This window comes from Pelecanus crispus, chromosome 4, assembly GCF_030463565.1.
Source record: "Pelecanus crispus isolate bPelCri1 chromosome 4, bPelCri1.pri, whole genome shotgun sequence".
In the NCBI taxonomy this organism is placed as follows: Eukaryota; Metazoa; Chordata; class Aves; order Pelecaniformes; family Pelecanidae; genus Pelecanus; species Pelecanus crispus.
The window spans coordinates 36,463,416-36,485,611 of record NC_134646.1 but is presented as its reverse complement, the minus strand read 5'-3'; the positions used below and the strand labels follow the sequence as shown (position 1 = coordinate 36,485,611).

The window sequence follows — 22,196 nt, the reverse complement described above, 5'->3', positions numbered from 1 at the left end:
CCAAGTTAAATGGTCACCTGGGGGAGAACTGACAGCTTCTTCGTTGCTTCCCTTGAGCTTTATATTTGCCTTCTAGAAGGGAAATAGTATCTTCAGTTATGTTTTCAATCCACGATCTGTGGAGTTAATACAATCTGTAAGCTGCCAGTTAGCACCACTGTGATGGAATTTCACTTGCTGCAGCATTTAATTCAGCTGTTTCATAAACATAGTTCATATAAATGGGATAATTCATACTTAAGCTGGTTGGTATCCATGATTACCAGAAGACACAATGACTCTTGAAGTGACAGTCTCTTAAAATCTCCAGTGATACTGCTTTTAGCCCTGAGGCTTATAAGAAATGCAATCCAACCTTTGAGATGCAACCTAGTACAAAAAAGAACACTTGTGTTTTAGTTGGAACTGTCCCTCTTGAGCCTGATACCTGATTTTTGTTCCTGTCCTCTAAGGCTGTGGTCTCCAAAGTGGAGTGTGCCAGATATTTCATTGGGGTGCAGGAAGAAAATATATTTTGTACCATTAATAAATATAATAGAAATTTTAGGATGGTGTTTATTTCATCTTTATCTCAGCCTTTTTAAATTTCCATTTTTGCATATGTTTATAATCCACATAATAGTACAGTTGTGGATGTATATGATTTATAAATATACATATATGGGGGGGTGCATGCTAAAAAAGTTTTTACTGATAGGGGTGCACAATAAAATGCTGCTCTAAGGCATTTGAGGCAATAGGAGGCACGTTTGGGCACTAGAACCTTTCCAGGTTCATCGTGGACAATAAGCTAAAGGTCTCAGGGCCTGGCATGCTGATGCAGGATTTTGAAGTGTATTAGTTTAATGATGCTGGCTTTATGGTGATGTTGTCCCTGGCCATAACAGAGGCTATGTTCCTAGGCTGGGACCTTCCTGAGGCATTATTTCCCAGCTGAGGTCTCGGTTCTAGTTACCTGTAGCTTCTTAGTCTCTCTGCCAGTTTGTCAGTTGGAGGTAGTCAAACTCTTTGTAAAAGAGCGAGAATGTAGTTTGGGTTGAGATAAGGTTGTTCTGCTTAAGCACTGACAATATCCTTCAGTGTTTATTAATGAGGTCTTCTCCAAGGTGAAGACCTATATCAAGAGATAGTATGTAAGATGCTTGCATTAGGTACATACAGAGTATACTAAGTTTTTAAAACTAATAAAAAGCTTTTCTTGAAAAAGTATGGCAAGTCCCTTGTAGAACTTCTTCATTAGATAGTGGCAGCCAGTCAGGCTGATTGTGATACAACACTGTTCACCTCTGTCATGAGTGTAAGTGAATCTTCCAGCTGTTGTTTGAGCAGGTGAATATAGTCTCACTTTATAGTGAAATGAACCAAAAAGTGCAAGAGGGACATGAATAATCATTTGATGTCTATGCGCAGGACTAAGTGTGAACAGCTTTAAACATTAAATCATGTTGTTTTACCAGACAAATGAACAGAAGTATGTTCTCTTACAGGTTTTGGAAGGAAGGATGTTGTAGAGCACTTGCTACAGACAGGAGCCAACGTTCATGCTCGTGATGACGGAGGGCTGATACCCCTTCACAACGCCTGTTCTTTTGGTCATGCTGAAGTGGTTAGTCTGTTACTGTGTCAAGGGGCAGACCCAAATGCTAGAGACAATTGGAACTACACTCCTTTGCATGAAGCTGCTATCAAGGGGAAGATAGATGTGTGTATTGGTAAGTGTCTGTCACTTCTCATATTGAAACTTTACCAGATATGTATTTTGTGCAGCTGTAATTGTTAATGTGCTGGACTTCAGATGAAAGGTATTGGTTGTTCTTAACAGCTAACTTGTTTTAAACTAGCAGGTAGGTTAGTGATAGTCATTTAAGACTAACTTTTTCATGGCGTATAATGTAAGCTCTGCTGAACTTGCATCTGGAAAACTAGCCTGGGGAGGATGGGTTAAGTCTTCTTGTCTGTTAAATTACAATATTCAAAAATCTGAATATGGAAGTTTGTCTTGGTTGCTCTCAAGAAAACTAGCTTCACTAGGTAAAGTCTTTGCTTTTTGGGCTGCTCTATCTGTCATCTTAGTGGTTAGGGAGATGGTTAACCTTTCAGTCTATACAGTATGGGGAAACATCTCATTAGTCCTTTGGAGCTTTCAAATACAAGCTACAGGACACCATTGTTCACAGTGGTTATGTATCTTCAGTGTGTGTGCTGTAGCCTGAAGCCAAAACAATTTCAAATAAAATTGAGCACTTCAATCATTTTAACTGTATCTAGACCATATAAAGAGCTTTTCAGTCAGGTTGTCTTTAACTTTTAGGTTTTTCTCAGTGTACTTAGTGTTACTTTTTTCCTAAATGGGATCTTCTGTTTTATTTTTTACACTCAGATCAGTTCCTTGAACTTATTTATCAATGCTGGTTCTTCTCACATCTACCGACTTGAATAAAACAGTCTGCTCAACATTGTGTTTTTATCAAATGTGGAAATAAAAGCTTGATTTTTAGGAACTGCAGTTAAGATTATGAACATGAGATTTGTTCTAAATGTTATCAAGATAGCAAGACACAGTTTTCAGAATTTCAGATAATGTCTATTTGCTTAAAGATTTAGTACCTAAAATTCCTGCAGGGAAAGCTACAAAACTTAGAAGGAAAGTTCTTGCGTTAGCTTTATTGCAATACTTAAGTCATTACTTCAAAAAAAAAAAAAAAAAAAAAAAAAGCCAGAGATTGAGGGAAAGAAAATTGGAGGAAACACCAAAATATAAATTTTAGTCTATTTCTTCTCTTTACAAGGAATGTGATGGACTTCATTTCATATCTGTGTGCGAGGTAAAACATATGGAAGAATATTCTACAGAAGTTACTGACTATAGTTTGATTATGTGGCAGTACTGTGGGAAGAGATCCACTGATATAGTAGGTCCCAATAACAGTCTGTTGTGACTGGTAAATGGAAAAGTAAGCTTAAGTCCAGTAAGTAACTGGGGTTTTGTGTGTGACTTAAAGGAAGTAATTACTTTGGTCTGTTAAGTGCTGGAGTCTGCCTGTCTTTGGGAACTGCTGACTGAAAATACAAATTAAATGGGAGAAGGTTGACAGTAAGAGGCTCCTTTACACCCATAAAGGACTGGGTTTGTTTGCTTTGGAAAAGGTTTGTATTGCTCAGTCTTTTAAAACCTTGTTATAAAGCAGGGGGTGCAGCCGCATGCCTTTGTGTTCGTAGGTGACAGGATAAGATGGTTGCAACAGAAGATTTTATGATTTGGAGAGCCAGCATGGGTAGTGTAGCTTTGGGTGGTTTGTCTAAAGACCCTATGGTACTCTTTGGAGGAGATTGGGCAGGTCAGATAAAGGTGGCAGATTATGTGGTACATCAATTTTGATGTACAATACTGACAGTAATTTGAGATTATTTAGATGTAATTTCCATAATCAAAGAACTGATGATACCTTTAAAGGTGTACTCTAATTCAACAAGAAGTGGTGGTCTTGGTGAAAGGAAGTACAGAATCAAATTTATGGCTTGTGTTACACAGAACTTCATTCTGTGTTCCATGCACAGATTAGATCTGTAACTCTAAATAGTTAGATGTTAGGCTAAGGGGATGATCCATATATATAAAATATTTAGTATGTGGTACTGGTCAGATCCCAACCAAAGCTCTTCTGTTGTCTGCTGCAGTTGTAGGGTTCCTTGGAAGCACTGAACAAGGCTGCAGGACTAGATGCAGTTCTCCTTACAAAGCTACTTGCAGGCAGATTGGAGTCTGAGAATTTTTTAAAAATTTCTGTTATTTTAAACAAGTAAGCGTGATGCTATTGTGCTCAGTTTAGTTAAGGATTTCCATGTATGTCATACTTCAGTCAAATACTTGGTCTGTCAATGCAAGAGTGATTACTGAAGGCAGCGTCACTAGCTAGTCGCTAGGTTTAATCTGTACCGTAGTATGATGATGCTTTGGGATTTAGTTGATTCCATAAAACTGCTAGGACATGAGTATAGACAAAGAGTGAGTTTGTTTGCAATTTATATCTAAGGGGCAGGCATGTTTTGCTGTCTTTGGCAAGTTCCTGTTTCTTTTCAATGGTTTTATGTATAATTTTTATATTTTATGTATAATTTTTACATTAAGGTCTTCAGCTTTTATCTCAAAGTCTTTTGAAGGGACACATTATACACAGGGATAATGGAACAATGATTGCTTAGGGCATGAATTCTGATTAGGAATACGTGAGTAGCTTTCTGGAATATAGTGTACAGTACTGCTATTTACACCTTAAGTGTAGACTGTTACAGTAGAAATGATGGAAGAAATTGGCCTGTAAAAAAACAACCAACCAAAAAAAACCCCCGAAAACCAAAAACCCACCACATTCTTAGAGTGTTCCTTTTTAAAGAAGCAAGGCATGCTTTTAAAAAGCATTAATTGAAGAATAGTCTCTGGAAATCCTGGCATAACCTAGAATTAATTGCTGAACTTGGATATCTGTCTGAAAAGCAATAGACTGTGTTGGAATTAATCATCTAGTCTCATTTTTGGCTACCTATTCTTGGCATCTTATTCCAAATGATGTAATGGGAGAGAATTTTCCAATTTATCTTCTCTCCTTCTCTTCTTCTGTGCCACCCCAGTCTGCATCTTTTCATTATCATATCTAGCATAGAACACTGTTCTTTTGGCTGCTTTACAGGTCAGAAAGAGACAGAGTGATAATTGAACAGAGCAGCACGCTCATGAATAATGATTTTTTGGAGGAAAACTCAAGGCATTGAAGCAGAGTGGGAAGATCAGCAAAAGCTAGGTAGTGTTGCACTACAGGTGTAGAATGCTCTTGTGTCCAGCACTAGCTGTGGAACGGAGTGTGCATATTTATGCTAAAAGTACTATGAGTGCTCAGCTGTACAGCTGCATTTAGACTAACGGGTACAAACCCTGCCACTGGGAAGCTTATGTGGAAATAAGAAGTTTACATGAACTGATGAAAACTTATCAGACTATGCACACTTCTACTCCAGGAAACTGTAAGACAGCAAATGACTGATATGATTTCTTTTTCTTATGTTCTGTTTTACTGGTTGCACATTACAATCATAGGACTCTGTAGGAACAAAGGGAGAGAATGCAAATGTGCTGAGTTTGGGAGGAATGTGGACTGTGGCTCTCTTAGGTTGCAGTTGGTTTTGTGTCCTGGGTCTGGAATTGTACAGAGCTTGGAGGATGGTGAGCTGAGCTGGTTTGCTGTCCATCTCTTAAAATGTATTTAGTCACTACAGATTTGTTTAGTTCCTAAGTAATTGAATCCATTTGAAAGTGTTGTTTGCTATATGTAATCAATTTTTGGACTAAATGTGTTGAAGCATTAAAATCAATTGTTAGATAGTGTTCTCCAGTATTTATGGCTTCTAGGATTGCTTTATCTGTCAGGAAGATGCATTTTCAATGTCTGTGGACTGCTTCTAGGGCTAATGAAAAGTGGTTTTGTTCCTCAGTATCGCATTTGCTCATGGAATAATGAATGAATGGTGAAATCTGCCAAGTGTGTTTGGAGGAATGCTGCAGTGTCAGGGTAGTGACTGTTCTGGAGTTTGGGCTGGGGAGAAAAGATGATCTGCTTCTTCATCTGAAAGTCTATACTGCAGTCTCAGACCAAAGATCCATGTAGCTCGCTCTTCTCCAACCATGACATGTAGCAGATGCTCAGAGACTATGAATGGCTTGAGTGTATCCTTCTTTCTCATGGCAATCAGCAATTGAGGAACTTGATAAAGTAGAGGCTGCATCTGTGTTGCCTAGCCATTAGTATACAAAATTCTTGAAATATAGATCTAATCACTTCTTAAATGCTGCTATACTTCTGGCTTTGAAGGTGTTCTGTGGCAAGAGAATTTTACACTTTAATAGTCTTGCAGAAAGAAAACCACCCTCTTTTTTTTTTTTTAAATGTTATTCTTGATTACTTTTGTTGCAAGCCATTCAGGACTTCTGTGAGAAATAGTGAGCAGTCATTTCTATTTGCACTCTGCATATCCTTCGTGATTTTATAGGCTCTATCTTTTCTTCCCTCAAATGTCTCTTTTCCAAGCTGAAAAACTTAATCTTCCATCATGTTTTCTGTTGAATATTCTGGTATTGTTGTCTTTTTTTAAGCGTGAGGGCTGGTATGGGGGGGGGAAGGCATCAAAACTGGGTGTAGTAGATTTATAGGGTAACTTAATGTTCTTTCTGTTTTGGTTTTCTGGTTGTTGAGCACTCAAGGGGAATAGCTCCAAGGTATTTCCTGAGTGGCAACAGCTCCTTTAAAACTGTGTGTTTGTGAAATACACAGGTTTTTTTGTTAAAAAAATAGGATAAAAATAACCTTACAGGAGCTGTGCTTATGCAGTCTGTCTGGGCTTGCTTTGACCTCCACTGTATTTGTTTCTGCAGAGGCTGTAGTTGTTCCTGCAGAGATTTTTTTTTTCTTTTCCTCAGGTGGATCTCCAATTAAGTGTTGTGAGAACTATAGGAATGCTAGCCTAAAAGTGATCTCAGGTGTCATATACCTGCCTAGTTTTTAAGGGCATTCTTCATAAACATGCAAACCACGAGCATCTTCTGTGGTGATGCCCTGATTTATGGATCTGAACGTACAGGATACTTTAGTAATTTTAAGGAAATAAACATTTCTAGCGACTGAAGAGCTCCCTTCAACACTGTACAAACCTGTAAAAGTCTTTAAAAATTACTTTTAGTCCATGCAGTGCTAAGGATCCATCAGGAATTACTTAATATGACATTAGACCAATGTTTTTACTGGCTTTCTCTGGGCTAGTTAAAAAACTTCCTGCAAAGATCCTGTTGCATGATGAATTTATTGTCCCAGTGCTATGAAGCGATCTCTAATGGTAGTGTCAAGGTACATTTGTCTCTCTTTTTGACCAGGGAACTTCTGTGGAAATTGATTTTTTTTCCATTACCTTTGTGCACTTGAAAGATAGAGTGAGCAAGCAAACCAAAACTTTTTTCCAACATACAGGTCCTGTGCTTAGTGTAGGGATCACTGTTATTTAAATGTCTCTTGGTTAACATGTCAAAACATTGTTCACCCTGCTGTGCTTCCTTCATGACTGGGGAAGAAGAATTCATTAGCTATTACCTTCTACTGTTACATATCTTTAGGCTGAAATACGTGGAGGGGATACTATATGACCCCTTCCTGCAGGGCAGATAAACCTTCTGTCAGGATTTAAAAAAAAAAACAAACTATGAAGGGTAGTTTACGGGTAGAACTAATGCACAGTAAACCTTAACGGAATTGTAGAAATGGTAATTTGCCCAATCATTGAACTGCTCATCTGTTTGGTCACTTTGCAAAGAAGGCACATACAACAAATAGTGAAATTATTACAATTTACGATATTTTTGTCCCTTGAGATTTTAGAATGTTCAAAGCGTTTTGCCTTCCAAGCAGAGGAACTGTATCACTCTAAAAGTTAGAGCTGTGTCTGATTTTAATACCTGAAAAATTAAAAAAAAAAAAAAATCACAGGAAGTGCTATCAAAGAGCAAAATTGTGCAGTAGCCAGTTCTCTTTGGAGGTGGAGAGTGGGGTGAGGTGAGGGGGAACAGCTTTAGCATCTTAACTGAAAAATGATTACAATGACTACAGATTTAGCTGGATTGACAAAAGCCTGTAAGGAGACTAGTAGCTTCTTAATAAGTATTAGAGGGGGATATTGGTAATTGAGGTACATTGGGAGCTGGTTATGCACATTGTTTGTTGGAGAGAAGTACTGAATTCCCAAAGACTCTCTTGGAGAGGTGGTGTTCTAGAAGGAAGCTTAGATTCAAAGAGGCATCCCAGGAATCCAATATTCAGAGGCTTGTAAAATAATGAGAAAATGCTGTCAAGTGAGTACTTCCAAATACTTTTGTGTAAACCGTTTAACTATTGATGCTGTTTGTATCAGAAGATTCTTGAATATTGTTAATATTCCTGCTTTGACTTTTGAACGACAGAGTTGGAGCACTACTGCTACCGATTACTCAGCGTGCAGTGGGAAGGCAGAAGTTTTTTAAGTTGTAGGACAGTCTAAAGAACTTTAGACTGTTCTTGTGTACCAGAAATGTGAGTTTTGTTCTGTTAAGAGAACATGAATTAATCCCTATGGTGAGGGAGCTACCCTGTCTGTTGGTTGCAGTTAACATTGACATACAGAGCTACTAGTACCTTGTGATTTGATATGCTTAAGGCCAAGCAGTCCTGGTTAACAGCATCTGCCTATTATCTGTCCAGATATGCAAAATAAAAATCCTGACTATTCTTAATATTTATTACTCAGATACCTACTGATGAAAGCCAAATCTGTTGTGGAAGCAGACTCATGAGACTATTCAGGTTATGAATTCTTCTAGTCTGTTTCTGCTCTGTGAGCAATAGCATGTGTGGAACTCTTCTTCTTTGAGTAGCAAATGGTTTTAAATCCTGTGCATACACAGTGGCTCAAAGAACTAATATGCTTAAGTCTACTCATACTGTTTCTTCATAGGGTCTTTCTCAAATGAAGCTTGCACAATAGCAATCATAGGATAAAAATTCCGTGGTTTAGGTTGAGTGGAAGAATGCTTTTGCTTTCTTACGGGAGTTCTTGTTCATGGTTTTAGTAGTTTCATGTTCTCTAACAGCTTGTTTAAGCTACGTCAGCTTCTAAACATTAATATTCATCACAGAAATGAGGGCTTCTTGGGCTGAATCTTACTGTATTTCCCACTGTATAAGTCTGTAGTTCAGACTTCCCTTATTGAAAGGGACCTGAGAATAAGGCCGCCTTCTCTGTGAGCTGGTGGGGGTGGAGGAACCCATCACTGAAATCATACATTGGTAACTTGGAGGCATTGTAATACTGTTGTCATAGTAACAATGGACTGGAGTGTGAGACAACAGGGCTTTTGTCAAAAGTGCCTACAGAACATGGTTTGGGACACTCTACCATGGCATATACAACTGCAGTGCTCCCTGGTGGACTTCAGCAGAAGGACAGGAGGGAAGTTGATCAGTTCCTCTATGTGAAGGATCCCTCTTCAGGATGTGACATCTGTGCAGGCAGGTTTATGTAGTGCAGTCTACAGGAGTTACTGCTGTGGGAAGAGCTGCCAAAACGAGATGGGGTTGTTTGCTGTAAAGGCTCCAGTGAATAATTGCTGCTGGCATTTTGCATCTCTGCATATGTAGCTGTGGTAGATGTTTTACAAAGAAACGCTCTGTGAGCAGTGTCAGTTGCCCATGTGTGCTTGACAAAGGTCTCGGAGTGCCAAGAGCCTTGAAATGAGTGGATCAAGGTGGAAGTGCCCGACCACAACATTTTTGAGAGGACCAAGCATTGAGCTGGATTAATCCTGGGGTTAAATTCTCTTCAGAAACAAAATCAACAGTAAAGTTGATAGCAGAGAGGATGATGCTTTGTACAAATCAGGTCAAAGTGAGCCTTACTTCAGGTGAGGAAGACTTGTCTACAGGGTTATGCCAATGAAATGATTCTTGTTTTCATATCTGGAACTAGTGGTGCTGAAGGCTGGTAAAACCTGTCATGTTACTGTGTTGCTTACAGTCCTTAAGGCTATCATTTATATTATGGTATTTGTATTGCTAAAAGCTGATTGAAATTGAAGTTCATGAAAATAGCTTGAGAAGGATTGCCTTGTCTGGGGTTTCATACACTGTATATTTTGGAACCTGTCTGTCTTTCTGTTAGGTTTGAACTGTATTGACAGTTAATAGGTTACAGCCTATCTGTGGGTTTTAGACTTTTTCCCAGTTCTATTTCTTTCCTAAAATTCAGATATCAAGAAAACTGGTCTTTTTGCCTTATTTGACTGCTTGGCACAGGAGAATCTGAGGAGGATGAGAAGAGTAATTTATTTTATGATGTTTCTTTACAAGTGTTGATGAAATCAAATTCTGGTTACTTGCAGCAAAGGAGGTGGTATGATAATATACAAAACACTATTGGAAAACTTGCTGTACATGATGGGAAGTAAGGTCTTCAAAAGTACTGATGTTAACTATTAGGAAGTTGAGAGGGAGGGGAAGAGGAAGTTGCATATTTCCCAGAACAGCAATGGAACAGATACTGCTCTTGCAGACATGGAAACTTTTCAGGTGTCTGATACCAGTTTACAGTGGCTTTCTAAATACCTTGCAGAAATACTTAATCTTATGGGACCATGCTTCTGATTACTGTAGCAATACCTGCTTTTAGCTTCTCAGAGGAACCACGTGGTCTTAATGCAGTTCATATGTGGTTTACAAAGCAATGTATAGATATGTGTAGCTGTTAGGCATAACTGAGTGGGGCAAATTCTAGCAGAGTTCTCGGATGTTTTCTTAGTCTAATGGAAAACATTGATTAAAGTATTACTGTAGGATATAAAGGTCTTGCTTGTAAAAATGTGTAGGCAATTAAATACTTGTTATATGGTGAACAAAGGAAGGTGTCTCTTTTTAATGATTTGGTCTTTCTGCAGCGTAAAGCAAGTGTACAAAACAAACTACGGGTGACTGAAGCCTACTGAAAATACTGAGCGCTTGCCTCTTGTTCTCTCTGATTTTCACTGCAGTCTTCATGCAGCTAGGACTCATGATGAACATAGACTCCCATATTCCAGTAATTTGTTGGTTTTACACATTAATACAAATGCACCATGCTTCTTGGACAAAGCTATTCCTTTCTAGGAAAGGCTGAAGTGTCTGATGTGAATCCTGCTGTTCATGCTGCTGTGCGTAATCTTCATGTTTTGCTGATGTCTTGTCCAAGCAAGCAGTACTGAGTAGTGCCTTGGTTGGGCATTGTGCTCTTGACCTAGATATGGTATTGTTACTGAACTTACATGGCAAGGGAGCCAAGAGGTTGAAGTGGCTGCAACAATTTGGTTTTATTTTCTTGGTTGGGGTGATACAAGGATGGCGCAGGACACAGATGTGACCCAGGAGAGGAACCCACTCAGACTCATCTAACGTGCATTCTTCCCTAGCATGAGACCCAGTAGTGATGATATCTTACTCGACAGATTGGTATTTTTGCAGTGTAGAACATTTGCTTGTCAAGGACCTAATGCTAAATAGGGTGAGACTTGCGCTGCTCTGTATCAACAGGGCAAGGTGGTGAGCAGTTCTGGGACTGGAGAACAAAGGGATACAGCTCTGTCCCTTAAGAATAGAAAGCAATATGACTGTTTTACATAACGTGGTCTAAGATAGTGGCTGGGGAAAGTTTCAAAGACTGATACATGTAGTACTAGTGCTAGCTAGTCAATTGTTGGTAGAGTTCTGTATCTGCTTGAACTTAATGTATTCTTTAGCTTCCTGATGTTTACTTCAGAAACAGAATTTTTTGAGAATATCCATGTCTTCTGGGCAACCTGTAGCTTTAGCCACAATTTCATGGACTGATCAGCTTGGTATCCCTAAGAATTCATGTACTTGTATTTCTCAAGTATTTGGTAACTATGCTGTGGACTAATGATGAGTTTACAAAATTGGCACAAGGTTTAAGTTTTATGCAAAATATGCAAAACTTATTTGGCATGTTGGGGCTGCTTTAATCTTAAGAGTTTCAGCTCTTAATCACATCAGAATGTTACTGTGTGTGTTCCATAGGGTGTGACTAAGATACTGTCCCCAAGTCACGTACTGTTGAAAGCTGGTAGGCACTGAAGTTCACTTCTGGAAAAGGCTGTGCTCTTGGATTGTGACAGTTGTTTCATTTGGAGTTTTGTTTTGTGTGTATTTTATTTTTCCCCCCTCTTTGCCTTCTTGTGCTCACTCACCTCACTGAACGGTGGATTGAGAGCTGCTGCTAGGGTTCTCGTGCTAAAAAGAAAGTGGTTTTGATTGTGCATGTAACCTTTCTGTTTCCAAAAAATGGTAGATCCAGGACAGGTTCTAAGAAACTTTTAAGATTCCTCAGTTTATGTTGCTTCTTGAGTGTTAGATTTTAGTGTACTGGCATCATGCATTCTGATAGCCACATAGCTAATTCCACATGTAGTCTATCGCCTGACTTCCACCAGGGTTTTTCTTCCCCAAACTTCACCTGGAGGAAACGGTTAGCATATGCAGAAGGAGCTTGGAATTGGTCTTTGGTTTCTCTTAATTCTCCTCAATTCTTTTTCCTCTTAGGATGCTACTTGCTGACCTGATTTGCCTTGGTGGTTGCTATTGCTTTTCAGGGACACTGAAAGCAGGGCTCTTAATCTGTCAAGTGGGATATCAGGATTACCGTTGACATTTATTTGAATAAAACTTGAAGTAGAAAGGTGAATTTGTTTGGAGAAAAGTGAAATTGGGACCAAGCAATGAAGACTTCTTCTTAAAGCATCTTTCAGCTTGGGATATAGATGAAAACATAATGCTCAGACAGTAGGGCAGCAGTTAAGATTTCTAGCTGTTCAATAAATAGTGTACTAAAACAAATGCTTAGAAACTAAGTAGCTGCAGAATTGTTGCTTGCAAGGAAAAGGGGTGTGATTTAGTTGTGGCATAGTGAGGCCTCAACCTGTACCATCTACAAATGGGCTAAATGTTTTTTGGTTTTTTTTTTAAAGCCCTTTTGTGTAAAGGGTCTTCTGTTCCATTTTGCACACTAATAACTAGTGTTCCAGATGACTACTTGAACACACTTAGGTGTGATTCTTAAGCCCTTGTGTGAAATGGGCACAAACTGAAACATGGGAGGTTCCCTCTGAACATGAGGAAACACTTTTTTTTTTTTACTGTGAAGGTGAACAATTACCAGCACAGGTTGCCCAGAGAGGTGGTGGAGTCTCCTGCCTTGTAGATACTGAAAAGCCATCTGGATACAGTCCTGGGCAACTGGCTGTAGGTGGCCCTGCTTCAGCAGGGAGGTTGTTCCAGATGGTCTATAGAGGTCCATTTGACCTCAACCATTCTGTGATTCTGTGAAAAAGGAGTGCATGTACATGGCTGCAAATAAATGGGATTAAATAAATGCTTAGTGTACTGTCTTTTATTGCTTCTGTTGTGGTTTAACCCCAGCCAGCAACTAAACACCATGCAGCTGCTTGCTCACTCCCCCTGCCCTGGTGGGATGGGGGAGAGAATTGGAAGAGTAAAAGTGAGAAAACTTGTGGGTTAAGAACAGTTTAATAATTGAAATAAAGTAAAATAGTAGTAGTAATAATAACAGTATAATAGTAATAATAATATACAAAACAAGTGATGCACAATGCAATTGCTCACCACCCGCTCATTGATGCCCAGCCAGTTCCTGAGCAGCGATTGCTGCCCCCCGCCCCAGCCAACTCCCCCAGCCTATATGCTGAGCATGATGTCATATGGTATGGAATAGCCCTTCGGCCAGTTTGGGTCAGCTGTCCTGGCTGTGCCCTGTCCCAGTTCCTTGTCCACCTGGCAGATCATGGGAAGCTGAAAAGTCGACTAGTGTAAGCAGTACTTAGCAACAACTAAAACATCAGTGTGTTACCAGCATTGTTCTCATCCTAAATCCAAAACAGAGCACTATGCCAGCTACTAGGAAGAAGAATAACTCTATCCTAGCTGAAACCAGGACAGCTTGTTAGCTCAAAGTTTGTTTTTTGGTTTGGGGTTGGGTTTTTTTTGGTAACTTAAGTGATGCTTCTAGAGTTCCTACGTTTTGCAGGTTCATTGTGGAAGTCCCAAAGGCTTCCTTTACACTACACAGCTTTTGGTGTGGATTGTGTGCTTGTGAGGAGCATTCTGGAATGATGTAGCCATCTCTTGCATGATGCAAAAGAACCCCAACAAACAAAAAACTGCAGTGACATTACAGTTTTGAGGTTGCTCTCTAGAAGTCTGCATTCTGCATAACCTGCATATATTTTTGTTTTCTCACTGTTAGCTGAAATGGAAAATTTTAAACTTGAAAAGTATTCCATCCAAAAAAGGAAACAGGAATATTTACTTCATTAAGTCCAGGCAAGATCAAGGCTTTGAATAGCTTATTCATGTAAGCTGAGCAATCTACCAACTCTGGCTCTTCCTCTGAGGGCAGAAGGATATGCTGTGCTGCCTACAGCTTCTGGAACTTTCTGCTTGTTCTCCTTCCCTCTGCATATTTAATCACTGGTAGGCAGAACTGGTGTACCAGGGAGTGATTTTGTAGTGCTTCCTACATACAGAAAACTAATCATGGTTAAGATGCACCTATTCATGGGGAAACTGTTGTGGGTAGTCACGGAGGGAGGAGGGAGCAGGGAGCCTTTTAAAAGGCTATCTTCTTGCCCTGCTGGAAGAGCTCTGACTGCTGCAATGATGCTTGTGGTTTTGGTTGTCTGGTTCAGATCCTTTTCCCTTACCTTACTTGGATTAGATAAATCTGATTTCTGGAACATCTAGTGCAAACTTAATTCTAGAATACGTTGAAGTATTTTGTAGTGCGTTGGGAAGTGAGGTTTATGGTGTGTATATATAGACCAGGAGTCAGGCTGTCTTGCTAAGAGGTTGAAACTTCAGTGAGCAAAGTCTAAAAGTACTTCTGGGGCAAACAATGAAAAGGCTGAGACAAAAGAGTCTTTCTGAAAAATTAGAGCTTGCATGAAAATAGGATAAAGTCCTTTTAAAGTGATGCTTCATAATATTCTTCTTGTCTAGATCCTTCTTCTCCCTTCAAAACAAACAAACAAAAGCTGGTACTGGGGGACCTTGTTCTTGCTGCTTCTTTGATTTCTTACAGCTGCTTTGAAGCCTGTTTCTGTGAACTGTTCACCTAAGCTGAAGGCAAACCTGACCTCTAAGCATTGTTTCCACTTCATGTTTTACTGGCCCTCTGCTCAATTTATCCTGTTACTGTAGGAACTGGTACAGTTTTTGCAGCGTATGGATGCATGAGAACCTGCCTTTCAAAGAGCAGGTACGTGTCAAGACAGCGAGATGTTTGATATGGCTGTCCCCTGAATGACCAAATGGTCATTTCGGCTGTAAAGCAAGAAGTGCCTCTGCTAGTACCCGTATTCCAAGCTGTCTGCATGTATAGTCTCCTAGCATATATTGATGCCCCCAGCAGTTGCTATTATTGCATATCTAATGATAAGGTAATAGAAACATGCAAGCAGGTGCTATGATTTTATCTAGATTATGTCACATTTGGCCAAAGTACCATTTCTTTACTAGAGGTAGCTTTCTTTTACTAAGACACATGGTCTCAAATGGTTGTTTCTGTATAAATTTTAAAACTGTACCTCTAGAAGCTGGTCTGCAGGGTTACAGTCACAGAAGGGTTCAGATTGGAAGGGACCTTGAAAGATCACATAGTCCAACTCCCCTGCCATGGACAGGGATAGCTTTCACTAGGTCAGGTTGCTCAAAGCCCTGTGCAACCTGACCTTGAACGCTTCCAATGATGGGGCATCCAGAACTTCTCTGGGCAACCAGTTCCAGCCTTACAGAAGTTCAGGTAGGTGACACCTGTAGCTTTTCCTTTGACTGATGCAATCACTCCATTGTAGAAGGCTACCACATTAGTCAGGTGTGATTTGCCCTTAATGTCTCTAATCAGCTCCCTGTCTTCCATGTGTTTTGACATGTCTTCCAGGAGGATCTGTTTCATGATCTTACTGGGCACAGAGGTGAGGCTGACTGGTTGGTAGTTCCCAGGGTCCTCCTTTTTACCCTTTTTAATAATGGGCACGTTTCCCTTTTGCCAGTCACTGGGGATTTCCCTGACTGCCGTGATTTCTCAAATATGATTGAGAATGGTTTGGCACCTACATCAGCCGGTTCCTTCAGGACCATGGGATAGATCTCACTGGGTCCTGTGGACTTAATGTATGTTCACGTTCCTCAGGTGGCCTTGAACCTGATTTTCACTTACAGTTGGGGGGACTTCATTCCACAGTCCCTGCCTTGAGGTTCAGCGGCTTGAGAGATGTGGGAAGAGGGATAACCGTTGAAAACTGAGGCAAAAAAATTGTTGAGTAACTCAGCCATCTCCATATTGATGGTCGCTAGTTCTCATGTCTTACTTATCAAGGGGGGTATGTTTTCTTTAATCTTCCTTTTCTAGCCAACGTTCCTGTAGAAGCCCTTATTATTATTTGCATCCCGTGCCAAATTCTGCTCCAACTGTGCCTTAACTTTCCTGATCTCATCCCTATGCATCCAGGCAGCATCCCTATATTCTTCCCAGGATACATGTCCCTGGTTCCACTGCCTGTGCATTTCCTTCTTACACTTTAGGTTGACCAGGAGGTCCTTAGTTAGCCATGTTTGTCTCCTGCCTTCCTTGCCTGATTTCTTACACGTGAGAATTGAGAGCTCTTGTGCTCTAAGAAAAATGTCCTTGAAGAGCTGCCAGCTCTTTTCAGCTCCTTTATCCCTGATGGTGGTTTCCCAGAGGGTCCCATCCATTAATTCCTTAAACAACTGAAAGTTTGCTCTCCTAAAATTCAGAGTCCTGACTCTGTTCTTCACCTGGCCCATATCCCTCAAGATTGTGAGTTCCACCAGGGCATGACCACTGCATCTCAGGCTGCCACCAATCTTGACATCCCTAATTAGTTCATCTGTGTTGGTAGGCAACTGCTCTAGTAATGCTTCTCCTCTGGTTGCATTGTCTGTCACCTGGATTAAGAAATGGTCCTCAGTGCACTCTAAGAGTCTCCTGGACTGCTTACAGCTTGCTGTGCCGCTTTTCCAGCAGATGTCAGGGTGGTTGAAGTCCCCCAGCAGGATCAGAGCCTGTGAGTGTGATGCCTCCTGTAGTTGAAGTAAGAACTCTTCATCAAGAAGCTCCCCTTGGTTGGGCAGCCTGTAGTAAATGCCAACTGTGAGGTTTCCTTTGTTGGCTTGGCCCCTAATTTTTAAACATAAGCTCTCAACTGGTTCATTGCTGTTTTTCAAAGGCAGCAGCATGGAGTCAGTACTCCCTGTGAAGTTTTTTTGTTTTTTACATAGAGGGCAACTGCCTGCTCCTCCTTTCTTGCCTGCCCTTCTGAACAGTCTCTAGCCATCGACTGAAGCACCCCAGTTGTGTGATCCTTCCCATCATGTTCTGGTGATAGCGATTAGATCATAGATTTTTAGCTGCACAGTGGCTTTCAACTCCTCCTGTTTGCTGCCCATGCTGTGTGCATTGGTACAGAGGCACTTTAGCTGGGTCATTGACTGTGTCACCTTTTTAGAAGAACATGCCCTAATTCCTTTGAGGCATTTCACAGGTGTTTCCCTCTTGGTTCCTAATATATCAGCAGTCCCTGGCTTTTCTCTGTTGCTCAAAACTCTGTTGCTTTCCCCCACTACTTGTCTGCTGCTTTCTCCTGCTGTCAAAACTCTTGTTTCTGTTTATGCTGTTGGAGAACACTGTTGTAATTCCCTTTACAATTTTTTGTTTCAACATAGCAAGGCCTAGTGTTGCTTTTGTAAGCTTCTGTTCATCTACTTCATACACTGCAGTTGGCGTATTTGTCTCTTGCTCTGTCTGGCCCCAACAAAGAACAAAACCAACATGCTGGTTCATTGGGAATAAAACCATTGTCTGGGGTAATGGGAAACTGGGATGCCCTGAACAAGGAAAGTAGGGAAGGCAAAATGATGGGGAAGTGCTTGGAGCCGACATTGACCCACCAGGACTTTGGCTAGTAATGTTAGATATACTCTTAACTAGAAGAACAAAATGATCCTTCTCAACTCCTGTCACTGGCACGTGTCTCTGTACTCTCCCTTCTTGTGCCAACCAGAGCATGTCATGTCATTGCATGATGAACTGAATGGGGCAAGTGATCACTCTTCTAATCTGCCTTGTTGCCTGACCAACTGTTTGCAGCCACCCAAAGCAAGGTGGGTAGCATAGGGCTGGGAATGGCAATTCTGTCAGCCTGGTCTGGGTGAAACTGTAGCCTGTGGTAGTGCTGTCTTGCAGCGGGGCAGCTTTACAATTCTTTGCAGACCTTCAATGACTTTTCTTTTTTTTTCCAGTTGGGAATGGGGGGATAAAGGCTGCATGCTCTCCTGCTTTCTGCCTTGAAGTGTTGTCTGTTCTCATCCTACTGGAGATGTTCCTTATTCCCCTGGAGCTTGGGTGTTTGGACCCTCCCTTCTCTCCTTCAAGCTAAGCACTGTTATGCATGGCCCCTTTGTCGCAGGGGTGTTGAGACTAGCTGGACATCATTTCTCACCTTAGCAAGGTCCTTAGCCTTTGCCTTAGAAAAAGCAGCTCAGCCTGGAAGAGTCCACTCCAGTCTGCCATCTGAGCAATCAAACCCTACATAGCAGCTGCAGTAATGCAGGTCTTTGAATTCTTCAGCAGTTAACTGTTTGCAGACACCTTTGTTGCTGGAGATCCAGTCTTTGCAACTTTTCCTTACTTGTCCTACCTGCACCCATGGGGACTCCTACTGTATTTCTCCCTGAATTCCCTTAGGGATTTAATTGCTCACCCTGCCTTTATTCTTCCTTTTTGCTGCTTCTGCATGCTCTTTCATGTTTGTCTGTCTCTCTTCTACCAAATGCATTCCTGTCCTTCTGTCCCTGAACTGCCACCTGGTTATCATCTCTTCTTACCAATAAACCACCTGCAGTGCTTCCAGGTATGTCTGGTTATTGCCTCTACCCTACCCTGACTCTGAACTGAATCCTTTGGTGTGCTTAGCCTCTCTGCTCCATAATCCTCTCTTCATTCAGCTTTGATGTCTTTCACTATAGAGGGGCAGTCAAGAGCATAGGACCTGCTCCTTTCCTTTTTTCCAACTCCTCTTAGCTGAGCTGGCAGTGGTGTTTGAGGCCATAGATGTCATCAGGTCAGGTAGTGATACTCAAACCTTTAGAGCTGTGTGCAGCCTCTGTAGTGATGCTGCCTCTCATGTTTTCACCTTATGATTTCAATGGGTGATGAATATAGCCTTTTTCTTAATCATGCAACCAAAACTGGGCTGGTCACAGAGGTGGAAGATAATCAGTGATATAGTTGTGGTTAATGTTATTAGCTGTATCTCATATAGTCAACTTTATGAAGCTAAGAGTAGGGGGCTACAACTTTTATTATATGGGGTCATTTAGGAAAAAGGCTTATGTGTCTGGTAACTTGCCAAAATGGGACTATTAGATCTGAATCACAGAAGTGTAATTTCTAGGTAAGAAATTGTTGTTCTTGTAACATGAGAAAAGTTTCAAAGCCTCAGTGGTTTACGTGTAGAAGTAGTTAGGGGAGAAGATGCATTTAGCATTGGCTGAAAAAAATTAATAGTTTGAATTCCAGTGTGTTTTCTAGATGTTTTCAGAATGTGGAGGTAAATGAGCACATTGTTTCTTGTCAAGTATAACTTGGAAACGTGTCCTGCATGGGACTAGTTCCAAGGTGTGTGTGTTCCTGGGACCTAAGGTTAGCGAGAGACTGACCAGCTTTAAAAGTATCCTTTAGAGAGATGGAATCACAGAATCATAGAATCATTTAGGTTGGAAAAGACCTTTAAGATCATCCAGTCCAACCATTAACCTACACTACCAAGTCCACACTAAACCAATCAAGGGTAGACTAGACTAAACCATGTCCCGAAGTGCCACATCTACCTGTTTTTTGAACACCTCCAGGGATGGTGACTCCACCACCTCCCTGGGCAGCCTGTTCCAATGCTTGACTACCCTTTCCATGAAGAAATTTTTCCTAATTTCCAACCTAAACCTCCCCTGGCGCAGCTTGAGCCCATTTCCTCTCATCCTATCACTAACTACATGGGAGAAGAGACCAACAGCCACCTCACTACAACCTCCTTTCAGGGAGTTGTAGAGAGCGATAAGGTCTCCCCTCAGCCTCCTCTTCTCTAGGCTAAACAACCCCAGTTCCCTCAGCCACTCCTCAGAAGGCCTGTGCTCCAGACCCTTCACCAGCTTCATTGCCCTTCTCTGAACACGCTCCAGCACCTCAATGTCTTTCTTGTATTGAGGGGCCCAAAACTGGACACAGTATTCCAGGTGCGGCCTCACCAGTGCCGAGTACAGGGGGACAATCACTTCCCTAGTCCTGCTGGCCACACTATTCCTGACACAAGCCAGGATACTGTTGGCCACCTTGGCCACCTGGGCACACTGCTGGCTCATGTTCAGCCGGCTGTCTACCAACACCCCCAGGTCCTTTTCGGCCAGGCAGCTTTCCAGCCACTCTTCCCCAAGCCTGTAGCGTTGCATGGGGTTGCTATGACCCAAGTGCAGGACGCAGCACTTGGCCTTGTTGTACCTCATACAGTTGGCCTCAGCCCATTGATCCAGCCTGTCCAGATCCCTCTGTAGAGCCTCCCTACCCTCCAGCAGATCGACACTCCTGCCCACCTTGGTATCATCTGCAAACTTACTGAGGCTGCACTCAATCCCCTCATCTAGATCATCAATAAAGATATTAAACAAGGCTGGCCCTAAAACAGAGCCCTGGGGAACACTGCTCGTGACCAGCTGCCAACTGGACTTAACTCCGTTTACCACAACTCTCTGGGCTCGGCCACCCAACCAGTTTTTTACCCAGCAAAGAGTACGCCCGTCCAAGCCATGAGCTGCCAGCTTCCCAAGGAGAATATTATGGGAGACTGTCAAAAGCTTTGCTAAAGTCCAGGTACATGACATCCACAGCCTTTCCATCATCTACCAGGTGGGGTCACCAGGTCATAAAAGGAGATCAGGTTGGTCAAGCAGGACCTGCCTTTCATGAACCCATAGTTCATGGAAGATAGTGCATATGTTGTGAGTCAAAAGGAGGCCTTTTCCTTACACTGTTTCCTCTGTACCTTGATACTTTGGAAGTAAGTAGATAAAGCTACAGTAATATGGTTTGGAAAGGACCTCTGGAGATCATCTGCAGAAGGTGAAGTTGAAAAGGGGGAAGAAAGCATATATACTAAAGCTAGGATGGCTGGACTGCGAGCACAAGGCAGTGGGACTCAGTGAGAAAAGAACTGGTGGGGAGAGAGGAGGCAATGGTAGAGCTGTGAGGAACTGAAGACTCTGAAAATGCAACTAAAAGCAGTAGGCAGCTTTAAATGCAGATGCTTCTGGAAGGTCTGTCTGGTTTTGCATTTTTTCCCTCAATGGTTAAAGGTTTGGATGTATCCTTTTTTTGTACTTACGTGCATCCGATACAAAACCAAATGTGAACTTTTCTATCAGCATTCCTGTAAGTATACTCAGGAAGCTTGTGGATGTTGGGCCTAGACAAACTATAACAGAAATATTCTGATCTTTGATCATGCCTAATATTGGAACAACCAAATTGATTTTTCTTCCCATTCTATTCCCATTGTCTTTCTGTCTTTCAATCAAAAATGTTTTCCTTTGCACTTTTAACTGAGGCAGTATGAAGGAGGAAGGGCTAAGTACTTGTGTGATGGTTTGTGTGTAGATAAACTCCCCCCCCTTTTTTTTCTTCATTTTTTTATTCTAATAAAACTTACTTCTCCCTTGTTGCTGTATAGCTACCGGGGAAGTTTTTGCCATACTTTGGTGAAAATGTGAAGGTTGAAACTGCCAAAAGTAAAAATGTTGGTTCTTGGTGGGCTTATAATTTGACAGCCAAATGAGGTAGTGTTGGTTAGCTTCACAGTTCAAAATACCTGTGCCAGGAGGCTTTGGGCCAAGTGTTTAATTTTAGGATTCATCCTGCTGTAGCAGGTTGGCAGTAGTCTGAAATGATTAGTGGTTGTAGTTCATGCTCTGTGCAATACTGTAACTTTTTTTTTATTTGGTGGGAAGAATGTGGCCTTTCTTATCTCTAGTACTGATCTGGTATAATAGCAGTGTAATTAAATAAAGCATTTCAGATGGTATGCGAAGATCAGAAACTTATGTATTGTAGCGGTTGCAGTGAGAGTAAAAATACAATTCTGTACCAGTCCATGTTTGTTCTATAGTTAAGCTTCCAGGACTTTGATGTCAATATACAATATGAAGATTCAATTAAAAGAAGAGCTGCTGTACAATATGGTCTGTAGCAAAGGCAAGGAGAGCCAGGTAATGGTATTGCTAGATTATTAAGGGCTCTGCCTGCAGTACAGAAAAATAATATACCCCAATGTCCCCCCTGTCCAGAGGAAATAAACCAGCATATCAAAATATGCTAATTAACAAGGTTCCAGGAGTGAATTTGTGTGCACACCGTCCTTACACTTGCCTGTTAACAGCAATCTCTTGGTAGAAACTATTGCCACATTTCTTTTACAGGCTCCTCAGAAACCATCCTCTAAA

At 41.2% G+C, this 22,196-nt stretch overlaps 1 protein-coding gene across 1 annotated transcript in view; it reads left to right on the top strand.

Annotated features, from left to right (window-relative positions):
- Window positions 1-22,196, top strand: part of TNKS (tankyrase) — a 147,599-nt gene that overhangs the window by 10,110 nt on the left and 115,293 nt on the right. Inside the window, exon 2 of the mRNA XM_075708749.1 lies at window positions 1,488-1,712. Within this exon, the coding sequence (XP_075564864.1) occupies window positions 1,488-1,712 (225 nt within the window). The remainder of the gene's footprint in view (window positions 1-1,487; window positions 1,713-22,196) is intronic.